General features: G+C 40.4%; 1 protein-coding gene across 1 annotated transcript in view; it reads right to left on the bottom strand.

Annotated features, from left to right (window-relative positions):
- Positions 1-20,738, bottom strand: part of MPP7 (membrane palmitoylated protein 7) — a 517,419-nt gene that overhangs the window by 293,878 nt on the left and 202,803 nt on the right. The window contains exon 4 of the mRNA XM_030199273.1: positions 6,040-6,117. Coding sequence (XP_030055133.1) covers positions 6,040-6,117 — 78 coding nt within the window. The remainder of the gene's footprint in view (positions 1-6,039; positions 6,118-20,738) is intronic.

Genomic DNA, 20,738 nt, shown 5'->3' with positions numbered 1-20,738 from the left:
CTATTAGAGTCAAAAGAACATCCTTCAAAAAATGGAAAAAGGATCAGAATGAAGAAAATAAGAAGTAACAAACATTGTCAAGCCAGATGAAAAGAATTGATAAAGGCGGCTAAAAGAGACAAAAATTCATAGTAATACTTTATTTCAGGCATATCAGAAGCCGGAAGCCTGCGAGGGAATCTGTGGGACCATTAGATCAGGAAGGAGGAAAAGGGAGGACAAGGCCATAGCAGAGAGATTGAATGAATTCTCTGCTTCTGTCTTTACGGAACAAGATGAAAGAGATCTACCTATACTGGAAATGGCTTTCAGGGATGACAATGCAGAGGAAGTGAAAGAACTCTCAGTGATCTTGAAAGATATACTGACAAGTTAAAGAGCGATACATCACCTGGGCCAGATGGCATACAACCCAAGGTATTTAAAGAACTCAAACCTGAAATTACTGCTTTGCTGCTAGCGATTTCTAAACTGTCGTTAAAATCATCCATTGTGCCTGAAAATTGGAGGCACGCCAATATAACGACAATTTTTAAAAACGGTTCTGGGATGATATAGGAAACTACAGATCGCTAAGCTTGAATTCAGTGCTGTGCAAAATAGTGGAAAATATTATAATAAAATAAAATTATAGAACACGTAAACAAACATGGTTTAATGGGACAGAGTCAGCATGGATGCAGTCAAAGGAGGTCTTGCCTCGCCAATAAAACTTAATTTCTTTGAAGGCATGAATAAACATATCGATAAAGGTAAGCAGGTTGATGTAGTGTATCTAGATTTTCAGAAAGCTTTTGACAAAGTACCTCATTGTGAGACTCCTGAGAAAATTAAGGAGTTATGGGATAGGAAGCAAAGTCCTTCTATGGATTAAGAATTGGTTATTGGAGAGGGTAGGGTTAAAAAGCCATTTTTCTCAATGGAGGAAGGTGAATAGTGGAGAGCCACAGGGATCTGTACTGGGACCAGTGCTATTTAACATATTTATAAATGATCTGGAAATCGGAACGAGTGAGGTGATTAAATTTGCAGATGACAGGAGCTGACTGTCTTGGTACATGTGGGTACCAATGGCATAGGAAAATGTGGGAGAAAGGTTCTGGAAGTCAAATTTAGGCTCTTAAGCTCAAATCCAGAACCTCTAGGGTAGCATATTCTGAAGTGCTCCCAATTCCATTCAGAGTGTCCAAGAAATAGGCAGAGCTCCAGAGTCTCAATGTGTGGAAAAGGCAATGGTGCAGGGAGGAGGGTTTTAGATTTGTAAGGAACTGGGCAACTCTCTGGGGAAGAGGGAGCCTATTCCAGAATGATGGGCTCTACTTTAACCAGGGTGGGACCAGACTGCTGGTATTGGTATTTAAAAAGGAGATAGAATAGCTTTTAAACTAGAATCTGGGGGGGGGGGGGGGGGGGGGGGAAGACGGCCGATAGTCGTTCAAAAGCGCATGGATCGGAACAAGGTATCTTTCAAAGATATCAAACAAAACAGGGAACTTAGGGTATCCAGATTGTGAAACCCCAGGCGATAGATGGCTACAGGGTGCAATGGTGATGTAGGTAGCCAGTCTGGCCCATACTACAACCTACAATGCAGTTTCTGTGACTTGTTTTGTATTCTCATATCTAGGTAACTGTAGCTACATTAGGGGATTATTTTCTTTGTTCATTTCACCTTCAAAGCCTTCTCCTAATCCCCAGAGAAACACTGGGCAAGTTCGTGGTTGTAGGGCATCTGGAAGTGGGGCCCTTCCTAAGCTGAGTCCAGAGACCAGACATTGTCCTGCCAGGTCCTGGGGGCAGAACGGCCCATCAGTTGGATGAGAAGTGTAGAAAAATGCTATCAGTTGCCTACAGTGAAACCCAGGTCAAAGCAGGCTTACAGCTGAGAACTAGGCCTCCAAAAATCAAAGACCATGTCTGACTCACATAATGTCACTGCAGCAAGATGCTGAATAAAGCAACTGAGAAGCTGACAGAGGAAGACGGAATCTGTTCTCAAAGCAACAGGTGGACAGACAATAACAAGACAATACAAAGAGGTTATGAGCAAAGATGTTTTGGGAAAAGGCAGATAACAGTAGGTCAGACGAAAGTAAAATAAGAACATCCAAGGGAGCTGAAGGGAAACTTGGAGACACGTGAAGTCATGGCAATCAAAGATGTTGATGTCTAAAAGTCACTAGCTGATAATGTGCAAAGATTGCTGGTGAGAAAATGAATTGCTAATAGGGATCAATGATAGAAGAAGTGTAATTAAAGGCTGGTAGCTAAGGTATTGAGGGAGAGACTATACTAAATGGTGACGGCACCTGATGTGGCACAGAGCTCTGCTCTCCCAATCTGAGAAAAGAATGTCTCAGAAATGCTCTGTAATGATGTTGTGTTAATCTTTTGGTAAGTAACTAATAAACTTTTGGAGAACTACTTTCTCATATTTACAGAGTCCCAGTGTCCTTCTGTTTGTGGAGAGTCTTTGTACTCAGGCTGTGTAAAACAGTTTGGGAACTAGCAAGGTCTAAGTAATTTAAAATATTTACAGAAGCGAGCCCAGGAATCTGTCACAGAGACAGGTGCATGCACTGGCCACATTCCCTGCACATGTCTCTCAGAGATGTGTCTTGGCCATCTCCTCGCCAATTGAGGGACCGGCCAGGCCCCAGGACCTGTCAGGACACTATCTGGCTTCATGATTCAGCTAAGGGAATGGCCCCACTCCCAGATGCCCTACAGCCATGTTCTGGGAGAAGGGAGATTGCAGTCCTGTATGCCACCCCCCCCCCCCCCCCCCCACAGATTAAAGCAGGTAAAGAGTTCAACAATGAAGGGGTCTGCCAGAAAAAGGCACAAGATCATGTGGAGTCCAGGTGGGACTCTTTTAAGGATGGGATTCTAAGACAACTGTTATGACGCAAGCGGAGGACTCTGGAAGGAGTGTATGAAACCAAGGAAGCAGCAAGGTAGGACGAGCAACCTGAGTAAAAAATCTTGAGAGACAAAATTAGTATTTTGTAGTGAATACGAACATATTGGTAGCCAGTATAATTGAATAAAGAGGGACATAATATATGATCAAACCTAGAGGCATGTACGAAAATCTGAGATGGTGGATAGCATATTGCAGTAGTCCTGAATAGATAGAATTACAATAGTTGAGGTAAGGGATGAAGCAGGCATAGAGAAGTCTCTTTTCTAAGTAGGTTCTGACAGACACTGTCGTAGAGTGAGGAAACAGGTCCAGGCAAGAGAAGCAATTTGGGGAGTAAGAGAGTTCCTGGTCTAGTATGACTGCTAAGATATTTGAAATGGGAGACCAGTGATACATAAATGTTAGAAAGTATTGGGGAAAGGCAGGGTGCAGAAGAGGATCCAGTTATCCAACAAGCAACTATGGTTGTGGTTGTGCACTTGACATTCAGGGGGAGCTGCTTTGATTGTGGACACTGTGGGCCCTTTGGACACTTCTTTCCATGTCACTCTTCTTCCCCCCCCCCCCCCCCCCCCCCCCCCCCCCCCCCCATTTCTGCTGTCTCCCTTTCCCATGGTTTGCCTAGTAGTGTTGGCAAAACAGCACCTGTCAGCCTTGCATATCAGGAAATCAACACTTTTTTTTTTTACAGAGTGGAGAGACAGACATTGTATGCAAAAAAACTGAACACTAACAAATAAACTTGAAAAACTATATACACAATGGTTATTGTCCTTATTGAGGCTGGTGTCACACCTGATGGAACAACCTGAGCTCTGTTACAATCAGGACTAGTATTTCACATTGGGCTGTGAGCTCCTGCAGCAAGTCTCTGTGCATGGCTAAGACTTTCTGCAGGAACTAGAGTTGGAGGTCTGTTTGGGTCAGCAGCTGTGCCCTCCAGCATAGGTGTGTGTGTGTGTGGGGAGGGGGGGGGTTGGATTATCCTGAACCCCTTATTTCCCCCTCCAGTAATGGAATGTCCCTCCAGGAGTACTCCCCCTCCTTGGCTTCCACAGGTTGTGGGGCGAGTGGCACCTCTATGCTCTCTTGGGGGTAGGCGGGACCTGGGCAGGCTCTCTAACAGCTGGAGGGTGCCTGTGTGTGCAAAATATACCCCACATGTAGTTAACTTCAAAATAAAAATGGGCATTTGGTTGAAATTTCAAAGGGCAGTATTAAAAAGCCCTGAGGTGCTAACCCTGGATGGAAATGGGAGGGCAAATTTTCTAATGTATAGATTTAACAGAGCTGACATTTAAGTTTCTGCAAACCAGGAAGCCCAATAACTAACAATCTTGCATCACAATGAGTAATGATTAACGTGCTCTAGACATTCAGACAACTGAAAAGACATTTTCACAAACATCTCAGGCAACATTTTAAATATTTCTAACAATTTTTGAAAATGAAAACATATTTTCAGTGTCACAGATGATATTTTTAAGTCACTTGAGCCAGTCCTTAATACACAGCATGCACAGATTAAGCTGTTGCATTATTTTGCTTAAAGTTTTTTGGCACCTGCATGACAGGTACAAAACGTTTGCAACTAACATATTTCTGCAGTCCTTTTGGCTAGTTTGCTTGTGAAAACGAATCTTGGCCTTAAGCATATACATGAATAAACAAGAAAAAAAATATTTCTGGTTCAGAAATCTGAGTTCACTAAATGAAATACAAGTATAGATCAATTGAATAAAAACATTTTAATCATTACATATTTGATAGCTATTAGAGTAAAATCAGTACTAACCATTTTTGTCAACAAGCCTCCAAAAAAAAAAAAAAAAAAACAGAAATCATTTTACCATTTTTATTCTTAGCACTTCTTTTCAGACAAACTGTGTATTAAGAATTGGGCAGCAATTTATCACAGAATTGTGCGGGATTACTCCTAAAGCTTAGTTTGTGCTATGGTAAAAGACATAATAAGAAAAGTGCTGAAGTATCTAATGCTCCAAAATTTAACAAACCAATTTAAACATCAATGTCATTACCAAATGCTGTACTGTAACAGCAGGACACTGTTTTATTTTAATGATTTACTGGGTCAGGACTTCAGGGGATTGGTTCAAAATCACCAATCATTCTACCTATAGTCAAGTACTTGCAAAAATACGTATATTATTCATATGTTTCTGTATCTTATCAATGCTAACATACCCTAAACTCAGCTCATGTTTTCATACCTTATTTCAAATACTACGAAGAATTAGAATCTGTGACTGAAAATTCACTTAATGACATGAAAAACAGTATAAAGCATTCACTGCCTTACACATCAGATCCAAAGTTTCACCCATAGTTTGAAATGAAGTTGCAGTACAAAAAGTTCAACATATAAATAAAAGATGTACAGTAAATATTACCACATTCATAATGGTAGCAACCTCATAAAGTTAGAAAGGAATGAATGTTGTTTTTCAAAGAATGAAATCCTTATTTGAGAACACTAATTACAACAGGCTATTGCATTCTACTGAAATCAGTTTATTAAACATTCCTTTATCCCTTTAAGGTTCACATAAGTCAGTGCTTATAAAGGTATGTACATAATTCAAATTACAATAAATAAGCTTCTTTCTTTTGGTTCATAAAATTATAGTTACAGGAAATTATGCTGACTACCTCACTTTTTTTTGTTATGAAGGTAATTTGGAATGAATATTAGCAAATAAATAGAACACTACTGTACTATATTCATTTGTAGTAAGTACTTATTTTGCAACAACTCCGTTTTAGAAAATTCCTTGTCTGCAAGCTTTTCAAAATAATTTTTGGTTGACAGCATCTCAAATCTTTCTAGCATTCCCATTTTTGGTTTCTATGATGTAGCTACTATATCAAAACAAGAGGCTGTCTGGATGCACAGTTTTCACAACAGAAAAATAGCAAAAATCAGATACTGTCAGTTATAAAAGTGACAATGACAACTTTGGAAGCATTTCCCAAATATGTTTTCAGCTGACAGGACTATACTAAAACTTTTACAATGTGATGCAATTTTTACACAGAAAGCCCCCCCAACCCCACCCCAAGAGATTTGGTGTCAAGAGATCTCAGTGACTTACATCATTTGCCAAGGCTGATGCACCTTGATATATGGGCACAGGACTATGACTTTCATAGTAATGCAGTTTTTCATGAATCTGAAAGATAAGTACATAAAATAACAGGGTTAGAAAGCAGCAGCGGAAACAAGCTAATGAGACCTCATCAAGTTAGCAGATCTGCTGAATGTCTGTAACAAAAGATACATCCTTATGGAAGCCTGCAGACAGCAGGCACATGCTAATGTAATTCATCATTAGCGTCTGTTGAAGTGCTAAATACATGAAAGCAAATGGGAAAAAATGTACGGCATTCAGACCAACCCATAGAATAATTAATTCTTAGTGAAGATTTTTTTTCCAGTCCTTCAGACCCACATTAGCAGTACAAATGTTTCAAAATATATATATATATGTGTGTGTGTGTGTGTGTGTGTGTAAAGAGCTAGCAGATTTACAAAGGGGATCATTTTCAAAGCACTTAGACTTACACAGTTCCATAGGTTACTATGTAACTTTGTAAGTAAGTGCTTTGAAAATATGCCTCAAAGTAAAGTGACTGCAACCCATATCGCATTAACTTCTGCTGGTTTTCTTAAGTAAAAATGGCAAGAAAAGTATGTGATCCATGTAACATAGAACATATACACTTGTTGACAAGTTGGTTAATGAAACAAACATCTATTATGCAAAAGTTTTGAATGCAGCAAGTTGGGAAAGTATAATTTATATAATAAAATCCAAATGTTACCAATTGCAGAAAATAGCAGTGAAATGTTCTGGTTTTTAAATCTGATTTTTAAATTAACTACATTTTTTTAAACATATCCGAAGTACACAGAAAATGTGCCCTGGTATCTGCAAAAACTATTTCATTTGATTTCTGACAACTTGCCAGTGGGCCACAGAGTCTTAGTGTCTGGCAGACACAATCCCATTGTGTGGAGGTGGCAGCCAAATCACATTGATGACAGCAATCTGAGAGCCTGATTATGTTAACAGAACCTAGCAAGTACCTCTTTCGTGCACAGAACAGCAGACAACTCATTACTGTTATGTCAGGATCAGAATCCTCTCTAAACAGTAAAAACTATAAACAGAAAAAAAAATTTTGCTCTATGGGAATAGGGGACATAGGATCGTTTTCAAATGTCACTGTTATTTTACCTACCATATTTTCAGTAATAGGAGGAATCTCATTTGATTTATAGTGAATGATGTCTGGTTTATTAACTCAAAAGTGTCTTGGCAGTCAATGTAAATTTAGTTTCTTCAGAATCACCCTAGGGTTCTTTTCTTATCAAGATAAACACATTTTGAAGTCCTCAGTTTTTTTATAGACATTTAAGAGATTTATGCTAACAAAATAAATTTGGTTGCATGCTTAAATGGAAAAAAATCTTTATTAGTACATATTTACTGAAATATTACTTTTACTGTATATGAATCGTCAATATAAGTTAAAGAAGAAAACTATCCATGAAACTTCCACAGAGGTAAGACATGCTTTATCATTTATACCTTATTTAAAAAAAAATATACCATTTCCTTGTGGCTTAAAAAGCTTTTGAGAGCAGTTTTTCATGCCATTAATATAATACAAATCAAAATGGAATGTTTCCATATCCTTCATGCCATATTATTTTTATACTGCCATCCGCTCATACTTTAACTATTGTGTATTGCTACTCAGAGACTGCTGATTGAATGTGGGCTATAAGCTCATAACAAATGCTTGTGTTTTTCAAACTCCAGACCATAATAGGGCAAATCACATTTTATGCAATGTTGGTTGCTGTACAATGCACCACCTGAAATTGTGCAAATGATTTATTCTATGCAGTCCAAAATCTGTTTTCCTTTTTTGCAATTTCTATTCCTGTTGAGATGAAAGTAGTTTCCGAACACTGACAGAATTCATCCATATAATGTTTACCGTGCAGTCACCTGAATTTAAATTTCCTTTATTGAAACTGTGAATTCCAGGTCCAAGGATCAAAGCTGAAATGCTTCCATGACAGTATAAATGAATCTTTGAAAAAAAAAATTCTGGCATACCACTCAGTCACCAAACAATGTCTAGATTTAGATACAATTTCCTTTTGCAGCAATGCCGTTGGAAATCACTTAGAAAGACAACAGATGTGAAATTTAACAGCCCGGTACATAGTTCTTATAAAAATGGAAGACAGGTACCTGTCTTCTAAAGAAGATATAAACCAGCCTAGTATTTTTGAATCAGTCAACTATGACTTAATTTTCAACATAGTTAAGTATAAACTAAAATATAGAAACAAATTGTCCACATCGCTATTTCTGAAACTCAAGGGGGCATACTGGAGGTGTGTTTTGGGCACTACTAGGGTAGGCTTACAATTTGGATGTTTTTCTGCACTAATGGAACATTGTAAAAACGTCCAGGGCAACAAAATAGAACATTTTAGCTAGACCTGTTTCAGTAATGACTAAGGGCCCTGGTTACTGAGCTGCATAGTAGACGTGCTAACCTTTTAGTGCACGCTAATGGTAGAGACACCCATTATATTTCCATGGGTGTCTCTAGCGTAGAGAGCTGCATGGGAACGGGGTTTGCGGGAATCCCGCAGAACCCGCGGGATTCCCACGGGGACGGAGGCAGTTCCTGCGGGGTTCCCGCGGGGATGGAAGCAGTTCTGCGGTCTTCTCGTAGAAGTGTAAGCTGCACCTGCACCAGCCTCTCATCTACCGAATACCAATTTCTTTGAGTGCTGTCTTCTCCTCCTCTTCTTCTTCCTTGCTTTAACAGCACAAATGTGGAAAGTCTTCCATTAAGGAGGTGGTAGAGTCACAAATGATGATGGAATTCAAAAAGGCGTGGGATGAACACAGAGGATCTCTAATTAGAAAATGGAAGTTATATAAAACCTAACCTTAAATGGCTGCATGTGTGTGCATGTGTCAAGTGACGCTTAGATGGCGACTCTGGCTGTGATGAACTAGGGCTGATACCTGGCAGACTTGTATGGTCTGTGTCTCATACATGGCAATCTGGTTTAGGATGGGCTGGAAATGGCTTAGACAGCAACTTCAGTGGCTGGAACATGAGGACAGTGCTGGACAGACTTTTACGGTCTGTGTCCCACAAATGAGAAGACGAACAGACTGGAGTGGGCTTCAACAGCAACTCCAGTAGTTGGAACGGAAGGGTAAGGCCAGATAGACTTCTGTGGCCTTTGTTCCAGAAACACGAAAGAAAGACCATAATCAAGTATATAATATCACACTTGTTGATTTAATGATGAATTGATCATGAGTGTGACTATTGGCAGAGTGGATGGACCGTTCAGGTCTATTTGCTGTCACTTACTATGTTACTATTAATCCTCTTTGCTACCAGGCTGGTGCACAGACCTCAGCTCTGACACAGGCATGAGAATCAGATGTCACCTGACCTACTGGCGCGTGCATGTGGCAACCTCTCAGCACACAGTGCAAGTGAATCGGAGACAAGTCTTACATGTGCGCACCAGAGTGTTCCAACTTCCGTTCCTTCCTTGCCTACAGTGCTGTGGCTCAAATCCAGAGAGAAACTGAGGGAGCTGACTGGAATTTTCTTTTATGTACCATTAAATTCTTACGGGGATGGGTTAAATTGTTGCGGGGACGGGTTGGGATGGGTTAAATTCTTGCGGGGACGGGTAAGATTCCAGCGGGGACGGGTGGGGATGGGTAAGATTTCTGTCCCCGTGCAACTCTCTACTCTAGCGTTAGCGCACGCTAATTTTTAGAACGAGATAAAAAGTTTGTGTGCCTACAACACAGCTTAATAATCAGAGCCTTATGTGTCAATAAGGCGCCCAAATTGATCAGATGACCACTGGAGGGATAAATTATATACTAAACCTTCCCAAAGTCTTTGATAAGGATAATCATCAAAAATACAAAACCAAAAACTATGTGCTACTAGTACGGGTAAATAGCACCGCACTCTTCCAAACACATAAGGGCATACAAAATTATGTATTTAAATATGCCACCTATAATCACAAATTGTAATGAGAGGTAAGCCCTCAGAATAAACCACCACTTTTTAGGCAATATCATTTGTTTGTTGCCTGGTGGAATAGCACCTCTATCATAGGGCTTCCTCTTTGTGTATGTGTACGTGCTACTACCACAATACCAAAGTGCTTAACAAAATACATAATCAGTGCTCATAAAAAACGTGAACTTATCTTTAAGACGATTACTTGCTGCTTTATCTTCCTTTTGTTGATAATTTTTACTTTTTCTCTTTAAATCACTCGCTCAAACGGAGCACCTTCATTTCATTCAACTTCCAGGTCTCTCAAACATGAATCCTTCATGACTCCCCTTAATCTCCCAGTGATCACTGACCCCATTTCATCTTCCTAAGAAGTGAAAGTGATAGTACATACTAGGCTCTACAACAGCTGCAGATACAATGGCCATTCTTCTTAGAGCAGCAATCAAGTCCCTAAAGTAGCCTAGTGGTTGGTGCAGTGGACTGTAGAGAAGGGGACCCAGGCCTATATCCCACTTTAAATGGTACACTTATGGTGCAAAATGTGAGCGCCTCAAAAACCACACAATACCTACTGAATCCACATATACGTGATACCTGCAGACATAAGGTCTATTGTACTGGTGTACAGTTGGGTACAGTACATTTTTTGCTATTCCTGGAGGGCCCACTACACAATATAAGGGGGTGTTATGATGTGATGTACACCTAGGACCTATTATGTTAAGTTCACTGCAGCGCTCCCTAGGCTGCCCACTGCTCTAATGGGATGTCTTTATGGCCAATCTAGTAAGACTGCTGGCCCCCAGACAGCCCAATGGTTTGGTTTTGTGCCTTTAAAGAAAGATGCACTGAGCACAAGAATGTCTAAAATAGGGTGATTTTCAAACCAAAAAGAATAGATGTTTCTCTGGTTCAAAAATGACCATGTTTGACTTTTTGGAAGTTTTTTTTTTTGTAAAATGTCCAAAACTGGATTTGGATGTCATATCAAAAATGCCCCTCCACATGAAACAAGTAGTCATCTTATATGATATCATTAAAAAAAAAAATAATGTTATTTGAAAAAAAGCTTCAGCAAAAAAACAAAACAAAAAAAAACCCCTATCTACATGACCATTAAAGAACATTAAAAAAAAATCCCTAACATTCTGCAAAACAATGTAATGTGTATATATTATTTTCCTAAATTTTCCAGGAAAACAATATGCCTAGCAATACTTTAGTGGAGGAGTACACTAATGTTTAGAGCAGCAGGCTGAGAACCAGGGGCACCTAGATCAAATCCCACTGTTGTTCCTTGTCATCTTGGGCATTGCCTCAAACTCAGAAAATACTTACTGTACATGAATATAAATCACCTTGGAAAAAAAGCCATGAGATAAATGCTTAAATAAGTAATAAATAAGTTGCTAATCTATATGAAATAACACAGTAACACAGCAGATGACTGCAGGTAAATATCAAAAATCCCATCCAGTTTGCCCACTAAGGTGGTTAGTGTTTTCACTGCTACTCTATGCAATTGACCCACCAAGCTCTATTAACAAGAACAACATTGAAATGACTTGGTACTTAACCGAGGCACTCAGTGTATGGTTTTCCATCCTCTGGAAGTGAATGAGATGCAGATCTTCTGTGTATATACCATTCATTTTTTTTTTAATTCTGTCACCATTCTCCTCCTACACCACCCTAACACCTCCTTCTCTAATTCCTCATACATCTTCTGCTTAATACCGACTGTATACAAGATCCTGTCATGACTATGTCATAGCAACACTCTGTAAGCCACATTGAGCCTGCAAATAGGTGGGATAATGTGGGGTACAAATGCAATAAATAATAATAATTCTCGTTTCTGCCATCCTCACCAGGAGTGAGTATCAGGCATCCACCTACCCCTTTCAAAAAAAAAAAAAACCCTTTCCTAGTGCTGCCCCTAAGTCTACCCCATTATTTATTTTGGGGTCAATATTCAAAACGATTTAGACAGCCAACCCCTAAACAGCAAAGTTAAAGGTAAGGCAGGTTGGAAGCGGAGCAGCCACCTAGCCAATTAGCAGCAATATTCAGCCCTCTAACCGGCTAGAAATCTACATAAAGTTTGGACAGAAAAAAGGCTGTCCTGATTTTATGCAGTGAAGGTGACCAGGTATTGGGTCTGAATACCAGCTAGTGCCTGGTTACCCTCCAGGTATTGGATCTAGCTGCCCCCCAGTACTTCAGGTACCACAGTACTTGAAATACTGTAAGGATGCTGCTAGAGGTTGTGGCAGCCATTTTGTTGCACACTCAGACATGGGCAGGAATGTGGGCATCACTCCTGCCCATTTATAATAGGTCTAAGGGGGGCTGGTAGGGGTGGGGATCCAAGCCTACCTCCTCATATCTTTGAGAGAGAGGATCGGGTCGTGGGGAATTTGTTCAATTTCGGGGGATGGGGTAATCACAAATCTGCACAAGAAATTCTTATGTGGGTCCCAGCTGAATATCAGCCAAGAACTGAATAAGCTCTGGCAGCAAGGGTGCTGTGATTAGGTCCAGATATCCAGGCTAATTTAGCTGGCGACAGTATTTAAAAATGCTGACTGACGTAGGCTGAATATTGATCCATTTATTTTTATTTATTCACTCTTCTGTGTCACAACTATAAATAATCATTGCAGCTTATACAATAGTAATGCACAGAACAATAAATCCTTCTAATACAGAATGGTTCTGGAGGTCAGTCTACCAATCTGGAGGGTTAACCATCCTAACCAGAGGCTCTCTTATTACAATGAACCATTCGACAAAGCCACCATTTTGGAAGAGCATATGGATAAAAATGAATAAACTGAGTTACAACCACAGTTCCCTGTTTCTTCTGGCATTGCTGGGATACATTTTGCAGCAACATTTGTCAAATACTGAAGTATCAAACATATAAATGACAAGTGACCGACTCGCCCGCAAATGCTCAGTAGAGACTTCCCTCTCTGTCCCGCCCTAGCGTTAAGACGTGATGACATCAGAGGGCGGAACAGAGAGGGAAACGAACGCTGCCGCTGCCCTGGAATCGAAACGAAGCAACATCGCCGGCGCACCAACCTCCACTCCGCCATCCCGACGTCGTCGCCTCCGCTCCTGCCCCCCTCCGTATCAAGCCCCCTGCACTGACATGACAGCGCCTCTCACCTCCGTGTGGAAGCCTGCAGCTCTTTCACACGGAGGTGAGAGGCACACTCATGTCAGTGCAGGGAGCCCGGCATGGAGGGGGGAGGGAGCAGAAGGAGGGTAGCTGGACATGGGGGGAGGGTAGAGGGGAGAGAGGAGGGTTGCTGGACATGGGGAGAGAGCAGGGCAGAGAGGAGGGTTGCTGGACATGGGGGGAGGGCAGGGGAGAGAGCAGGGGGGAAGGCCAAGGGAAAGAGGAGGGTTGCTGGATATGGGGGGAGGGCAGGGGACAGAGCAGGGTCGGTGGGCGGGGTGAGGCCAGGGGAGACAGGAGGGCTGCTGGACATGGGGGGAGGGCATGGGAGAGAGCAGGCTTGGTGGACGGGGGAGGGGAGACCAAGGAAAAAGGAGGGTTGCTAGATATGGGGGGAGGGAAGGGGAGAGAGGATGGTTGGTGGACGGGGGGAGGCCAGGGGATACAGGATGGTTGCTGGACATGGGGGGGGAGGGCAGGGGAGAGAGCAGGGTCGGTGGGCGGGGTGAGGCCAGGGGAGACAGGAGGGTTGGTGGACGGGGGGAGGCCAGGGGATACAGGAGGATTGCTGAACATGGGGGGGAGGGCAGGGTTGCTGGACATGGCTCGGGGGAGGGGAGGGCAGGCAGGGGAGAGAGGAAGTTTGCTGGACATGGATGGATGGAGGTGAGAATTATTACATTTTGCAAAACACAAATCTCGCCCATTTTAATGGGCTTAACGGCTAGTATAATAGAATAAATTAATATCTGTGAAAACATTAAAACATGTATCTTACAACCTTACCGGTGTATGTATTTGTAGCTTTTATTGGAGGAGGAGAGGGTGCTTAGTATAAACTAAAAATACATACATATGGAAATATTAAGTGATTTGATCAGGGAATATGAATCTCAAAAACTTTTTGAATGGCACATATAAACTGCTGACAAAAATTTCATAAACCTCCTAGGATTATCTGTATTAAAAAAAAAATTACAGTCAAAACATGATTACATCCCAATTTAAATGCTAAGATAATAAAAAGTGTCACAAAGACCTTTGAGGGGGAAAAAAATCTATAACCCTGCCATTCAGCAACAGGTGACTACTACTTAAGGAGCAATAACTTCAACTAAACATTTCTAGTTAACTATTACGAGTATCCTTACATCACCCAAAAGGAATTCTGCCTCATTCTTCCATACACAACTGTTTCAGCTCTGACATTTCAGGCTTCCTTACACAAACACCTCACTTTGAGTCTTGCCACAACATTTCAACAGAGTTTAGGCTGGGAATATGTATCCAATCAAAACCCTAATATCTCTTCTGCATCCAGTCTATAATACTTTTACTTGAAGATTTAATGACATCTTGCTGAATGACCAACTTTAAGCTCAGTTCCAGTTAAGGGACTAATGGCATCCAAGTCCTGACATGGCAAAGTATTCTAACACTATGATTGGCAGATGGCATAAGGATCTTACTTTGGAAGGCAGTGTTTGGTTTTCATCAAAACATTCATTATTGTGACTGAAAAGTTCCATTTTTGATTCAGCTATCCAGAGAACATTATTCCAGAAGTCTTATGATTCTTCCATATACTCTGTGCTGAACCTCTCTGGAACACACTTTTTTAATTTTATTATTTTTTGTTTTACACAGAGCAGTGGTTTCTTTCTAACTATTCTCCCATGAACAACATTCCCATTCCAATAGAGAACATTTACCTGCAGTACGTGTGGAGCTACGCCGTGGCTGTAGTGGCTGGCTTGTACTACTTGGCTGAATTCATAGAATATACAGTAGTAACCTGAAGCAGGCAATTTGTGGCAAAACATAGATATGTAAAGTCTGAACAATAAATTTATCTTTTAAGAAATAGAAGAGACTGATTATTAAAACCTTTTTACCCTAGTGTTGGATATTGATTTTCCCCCCTCACTTACATTTTTTGGACTCAACATTTCCATTCAGTATTTTACTGATATTGACATATAAACCATCACATCCACTATTTTGCAAATCCTCTGATATTTCTTTTGAAAGCGACATGACCCACTAATTTTTATGAGCAGAATGAATGTATAGTCAGTCACCCTATAAAAGGCAGGGGAGAAGAGCCCGGGCTTTCACCTGTTTCCAGAAGTAGAAGTGGCCTTGATTTATACGTAGCCCCTCTGAGAGTAAATTCCAGAGCGTGGGGGCTACTTCTGAGAAGGTTCACTGGCAGGTATCATCACATCATACAATTTCTTTTGATGAGGGTACAGATAGTGATGGTCCTTGAGAGGACCTTAGAGGTCTCAAAGGTGTTTAAAGGGATAACTTATTCTTTAAGTACTCTGGCCCATTTTGTCTGAGGACCTTGAAAATCAAGTTTTAAATTGAACCCTGTAAGGTACTGGTAGCCAGTATAGCTTTTGCAGGAAGGGTGTGACATGGTCACACCACTTGCAGCCTTCTATCAGTTGTGCTGCAGCATTCTGAATTAGTTGGAGCTGATACAAACTCTTTTTGGTTTGGCCAGTGTGCAAGGCATTACAGTAGTCTAGTCATGATGTTATCATGGAATGGACCACTGTAGTCAGACTCATCTTTTCAATATATGGAAAAAGATTTCATAGCTTCCGTAGGTGAGAGAGACAATTTTTGAAGATTGTTTCAATTTGTGGGCTCAGAGTGAGTGATGAGTCTGGCAGTATCCCGAGATTCCTGCCCTATGATTTTAGGGGGAGTTCATACTTCCCAAAAGGTATTCCGAAGTTGGATATCTGTTCACTTGTGTTTGGTACCCAAAGAAACTGTTTTATTTGGGTTCAGGCAAAGGTTGTTGCTGTTTGCCCATTCCTGAGTTGCGGTTAGGCAGGCAGTCAGCTTACTCAAAGTTGCGGGTAGATCTGGTTCAACAGGTATGAGTAGTTACACATAATCATCATAGATGTAGAATTTTGTGTCCATTGACTGAAGCAGCTCAGTGCCCAAGGTAATGATGTGCTGTTGCTGAACAGAACTGATTGTTGTCTGACAGATAGAATTTGAACCAAGTAAACACTGTGCCACTGATACCTAGAACCGTCTCTGTTCTGTACCCAGGTCTGAAGCCAGATTGACATGGGTCGATACAATTACTTTCAATTAGTCAGTTGTTGACTGCAGACTGTCCGTTCTATAAGTTTTTTCAGGATAGGAATGTTAGACACATCGGTAGTTTTCAAGCTTGTCCTGGTCCAGTGAGCTCTTTTTCAGTATGGGACACACCACAACTCATTTTAGTGCTTTTGGCAGCTGCCCTTCCATGAGAGGAGTTATCAATTTTAGTGGCCCCTTCAATGAGGCCTGTGCTCGTTCATTATACAATCTTTGCAGGGAAGGGCTCAAGAGGGCAAGTTGTAGGCTGCAGGTTGATCCGAAAGCAGCCTTTGATACCATTGATCATGCTATTTTACTTTCAAAATTAACTTTTGTGGCATTTCTGGTTTTGTTCAGGAATTTCTACAGAATCATACTTATAAGGTTCCCCTCAACACCTTAAATTAGGTTCAGAGTGGATTACAATGAGGCACATTTTCAAAGCACTTAGCCTTCCAAAGTTCCATAGAAACCTATGGAACTTTGGAAGGCTAAGTGCTTTGAAAATATGCCTCAATATAAACTAAAACCAGTCAACCAGGCTGAGAGCTTACAATATCAAGAAAAATTACAGCACAGTAACTGTGCATTATGTAATTATAAAGTACACTAGTAAAAAAAGGCCCGTTTCTGTAAGAAATGAAACAGGCACTAGCAAGGTTTTCCTCAGAGTGTGTATGTTTGAGAAAGTGTGTGTGAGAGTGACTCTGTGAGAGAGATAGAGTGAATGTGCGAGTGTGTGCGTGTGACAGACAGCGAAAGAGTGAGACTGAGTGCGAGTGTGTCTGTGAGAGAGAGTGTGTGTGTGTGAGAATGAGAGTGTGTGCCAGGGGCCTCCCCCCCAGTTCCAGGGTCGACCCCCCCCCCTTCCCTTCGAGTGCCAGGGTCGTTCCCTCCCTCCCTCCGAGTGCCAGGAATCCGATGAAGAAAACTAAAAAAAAAAAAACCTGTTTGGCTGAAACACATATTTCTTTTCCTCCCCTTGCTCTTCTCGCCACTACGACGAAGATGTCACAGACTAAATAAAACAAATTTTTGTTTTGGGGTTTTTTCATAATTAATAAACCCAAACCTTAAGGTTCTCCATGTGAAAAACAGGAATTTGTCTATTTAGGGGCCTGGGATGAGGGCTAAAACTACCCTGTCTCATCTCGTTTTGAATTTGTACAATGAAATCAGAAAACTATTTCTCTTCCTAACAGTAACACAGCAATTTACATAACTCGCTCACCCAGATTCTCTCCCTCCCTCGCAACCTGCTCGCAATCGCAAGACATTTATGTTCCGGTTTCTGGGACAGGGACCCCTCCTCCCCCATCTCTCTAGAGTTGTTTTTTTTTCTCCCGGTTAGGAGCATGACAGCTGATGGGCGCGAGGCTGTTTGTTTTTTTTTGGTGTGTTGTTTGATGCCAGATTTGCCAATGGCAGTGTGGGGGGGGGGGGGAGGCGGTTGGTGAGCGCGGCAGGTTCGGGAGGGTGGCTGGTGAGCGCGTCAGGCAATCTCGAGCCTTTTCGGGTTTTTTGGCTGTCAAATATGCGTGTGCCAGTTGGGGGGGGGGGGGGGGGGTTGGATCAGCTGTGAGGGTCTTTTTTTTTTCACCCCGTGATCTCATCATTATGGGCCAGTGACGTGAGCCTGATCTATGGAGCCTAGCAGACCAACTCCGAAGGAGCCACGGTCTGAGGCAGCAAGAATAGAACGTTGGAGGTGAGAATTATTATATAGGATATACTCTAAATAAATTTGTCTTCAACATTATACAAAAATAAAATAAATAAATTGATTGGCTTTTCACCAAAGTAGGTAAGGAATTGCAAATTGGAGATGACATAAGAGAATAAGGCTGTAAAATATTTCGTAAGACAGAATCCTTTGAAAGAAGGGGCAGATATTTTTAGACTATTGCGAAAATCATACTTTGTGCATTACTTGGTGCCATACCTACCAATATCTTATTAACTAAACTGCTATAAAACTCTAGCCAATGAAGCCTTTCATAACATATAGAGACTATCAAATTTGTTCAAACCACAGGTTAAAATGAATAATATTTTTTCTAATAGTTGGCCTCAGTGTGGTGTGCCTTAGGCACTCCATTGTCACCAATTATGTTTAATGTTTATATTATATGACTAGCTGCAAAGAGAAAGAAACAAGCATCAAAAGTAAATTATTTCATATGAGGACATGTTTCTTTTTGTGCCAAAATATCTCTTGCCGTCTCTTGCGTATCTATATTGGAAGACAGATGTAAAGATCATAGATTACAGCTTAATAGAAATAAAACTAAGATTTTATGGTTTAGTCATCAATCTCACTCAATTCCATCTGACTTACTTTTACCTGATGGTTTTATCTTTACAGATTGACAGAACCCCTAAGGTCCTGGGTGCTACTCTTAATATCACTCTTTCCTTGGAGCTGCATGTTAGCAGCCTGTTAATAATATCATCAAATCTGTGTTTCTGAAACTTTAGACAACTGTGTCATATGCATCCATTTTTTTCAGAAGAACATTTTGCTCTCTTGCTGCAAGCCTTTATACTCTATTCATTAGATTATTGTAATTAATCTGTATTCAATCATATCATCTAAGCTTCTTCATAGACTTCAAATTCAATAGAATACAGCAACAAAAATTCTCTTTCATCTTAAAAAATAAGATTGTTACTCCTTTTTTGATTAATCTCTATTGGCTTCCTATACATGCTCGTATTTTGTTTAAGTTGATTTGTATTGTATTCAAGATGTTTGATGGATCCTTATCAGAAAATTAGTTTATTTTAATTTCCAGGCGCTTTTAGATCGTCTTGTACCTCCAATTCTTGTTTGTTATACTATTTTTTGGATTGAGATATTCATTGTAAGAGTATACTAACACATTCTATGTGTTATCATATGGTGTAATTTTGGAACTCTACCTAGTGAAATAAGAACTTTACTTCTTACTTTGTATTGCACAAACATTTAATAACTTATTTGTTTAAAAAGTACCTAGCATTTTCTTACATTTTGAACTTATATTTTCCTTACTCCGTGATTTGCTTTGAACTTCTGAAAAGGTGCTGGCAGAATACAAGTACTTCATAACATAAGAAATATAAGAAAAACATGGAACAGTTGCAATAGTCAATGACAACTTAAATCTTTTTCAGTTATTTATTAGCATTACTGTTCCATGTGGAACAAATAAATTTCAAAAAATGAACATCAAAGCCCAGAGCAAAACAAACTGAAGTCCAGGCCACATAAATTAATTTGGAAAAATACTGTTTTTATATTGTACATTTCATTCACAGAGAAGTTATCCACATCAACTAATGACAAAGGTCCAAAGAATATCACGCTCTGATGCATCTCATCACAATTTGCTATTCTGGGCCAGTGGAACAGGACTTGCCCAAAAGTTGTATACTGATGCAAAAACTTCATGAATCTGTAGCCTTCTTTCATTTTGCCTGGTTTTAAAAAATGGCCAATGTAATAACAGTTGACGATCAACAGAATAATACTTTTCAACTTCAACTCAATACTTTTCAACTTCAACTCAATACAGAGTCAATATTCAAGTTGGAATTGCCTTAAGATTTCACCTGATCTTTCTGCAAAATCTGCACAGGTCAATATAGTACAACTACCTCTGGATTAGATGATTTGACCACACTCACAAATGGCTAAGAACTGCCACTTCAAAAGTCATGAAGAAATGGCTTTTAAGTAATGTAGTTCATGCACTGGTGTTCTTTTTGGTTGCTTTACTGCCCACAAATCTCCAAACTCTGTGCAAGCATTTTCAACCTCATTCGTGTGCACAACCAAGATGGAGAAATAAGGGCAACAGTCTTTTGCACACACATAAAATTCATAAGCAGAATTGATAAACTTTTCCTGCAATATTCTATGCCACACAGGTCATTTTATTGTGCCTCCAGCTCCATCCACTGGACCTTTCCATGTGTAGTGGCAATAAACTCCAAACCAATGCACAGAGGTTGGGGTGACGCAATGATGGTTGTGTCAGATGTGCCACTTAATATGGACAAATCTGGTCTTTAACTGGCTCCCTGCTCCATCACTAAACACATGGAGTTGCTGAATATTTCTGCTTCAGTCACTCTAAACTTGTCAAGGTGTATTTCACCACTTATTACGTTAACTGAACTGCAATAAACAGTCCTACTGTATTACAGAGTGCGCAGACATGACTTCATTCTGCGGTTTTTATGTTAAAGTTCTAAAAAAAATGTCTTCTTGCATCACTGCCTCTACATCAGAGAATTTCACATTTAGTGCTTAAACTGATGCAGTTGAACTTTGGCTGTGTAACTGTGCTGCATCTCAGTTATCTGCTTTGATCAGCTCATTCTTGGCTTCTAAAAAGTTTGTTT

This window comes from Microcaecilia unicolor, chromosome 1, assembly GCF_901765095.1.
Source record: "Microcaecilia unicolor chromosome 1, aMicUni1.1, whole genome shotgun sequence".
In the NCBI taxonomy this organism is placed as follows: domain Eukaryota; kingdom Metazoa; phylum Chordata; class Amphibia; order Gymnophiona; family Siphonopidae; genus Microcaecilia; species Microcaecilia unicolor.
Note: the sequence above shows the minus strand (reverse complement) of the source record. Positions and strands in the feature narration are given on the sequence as shown.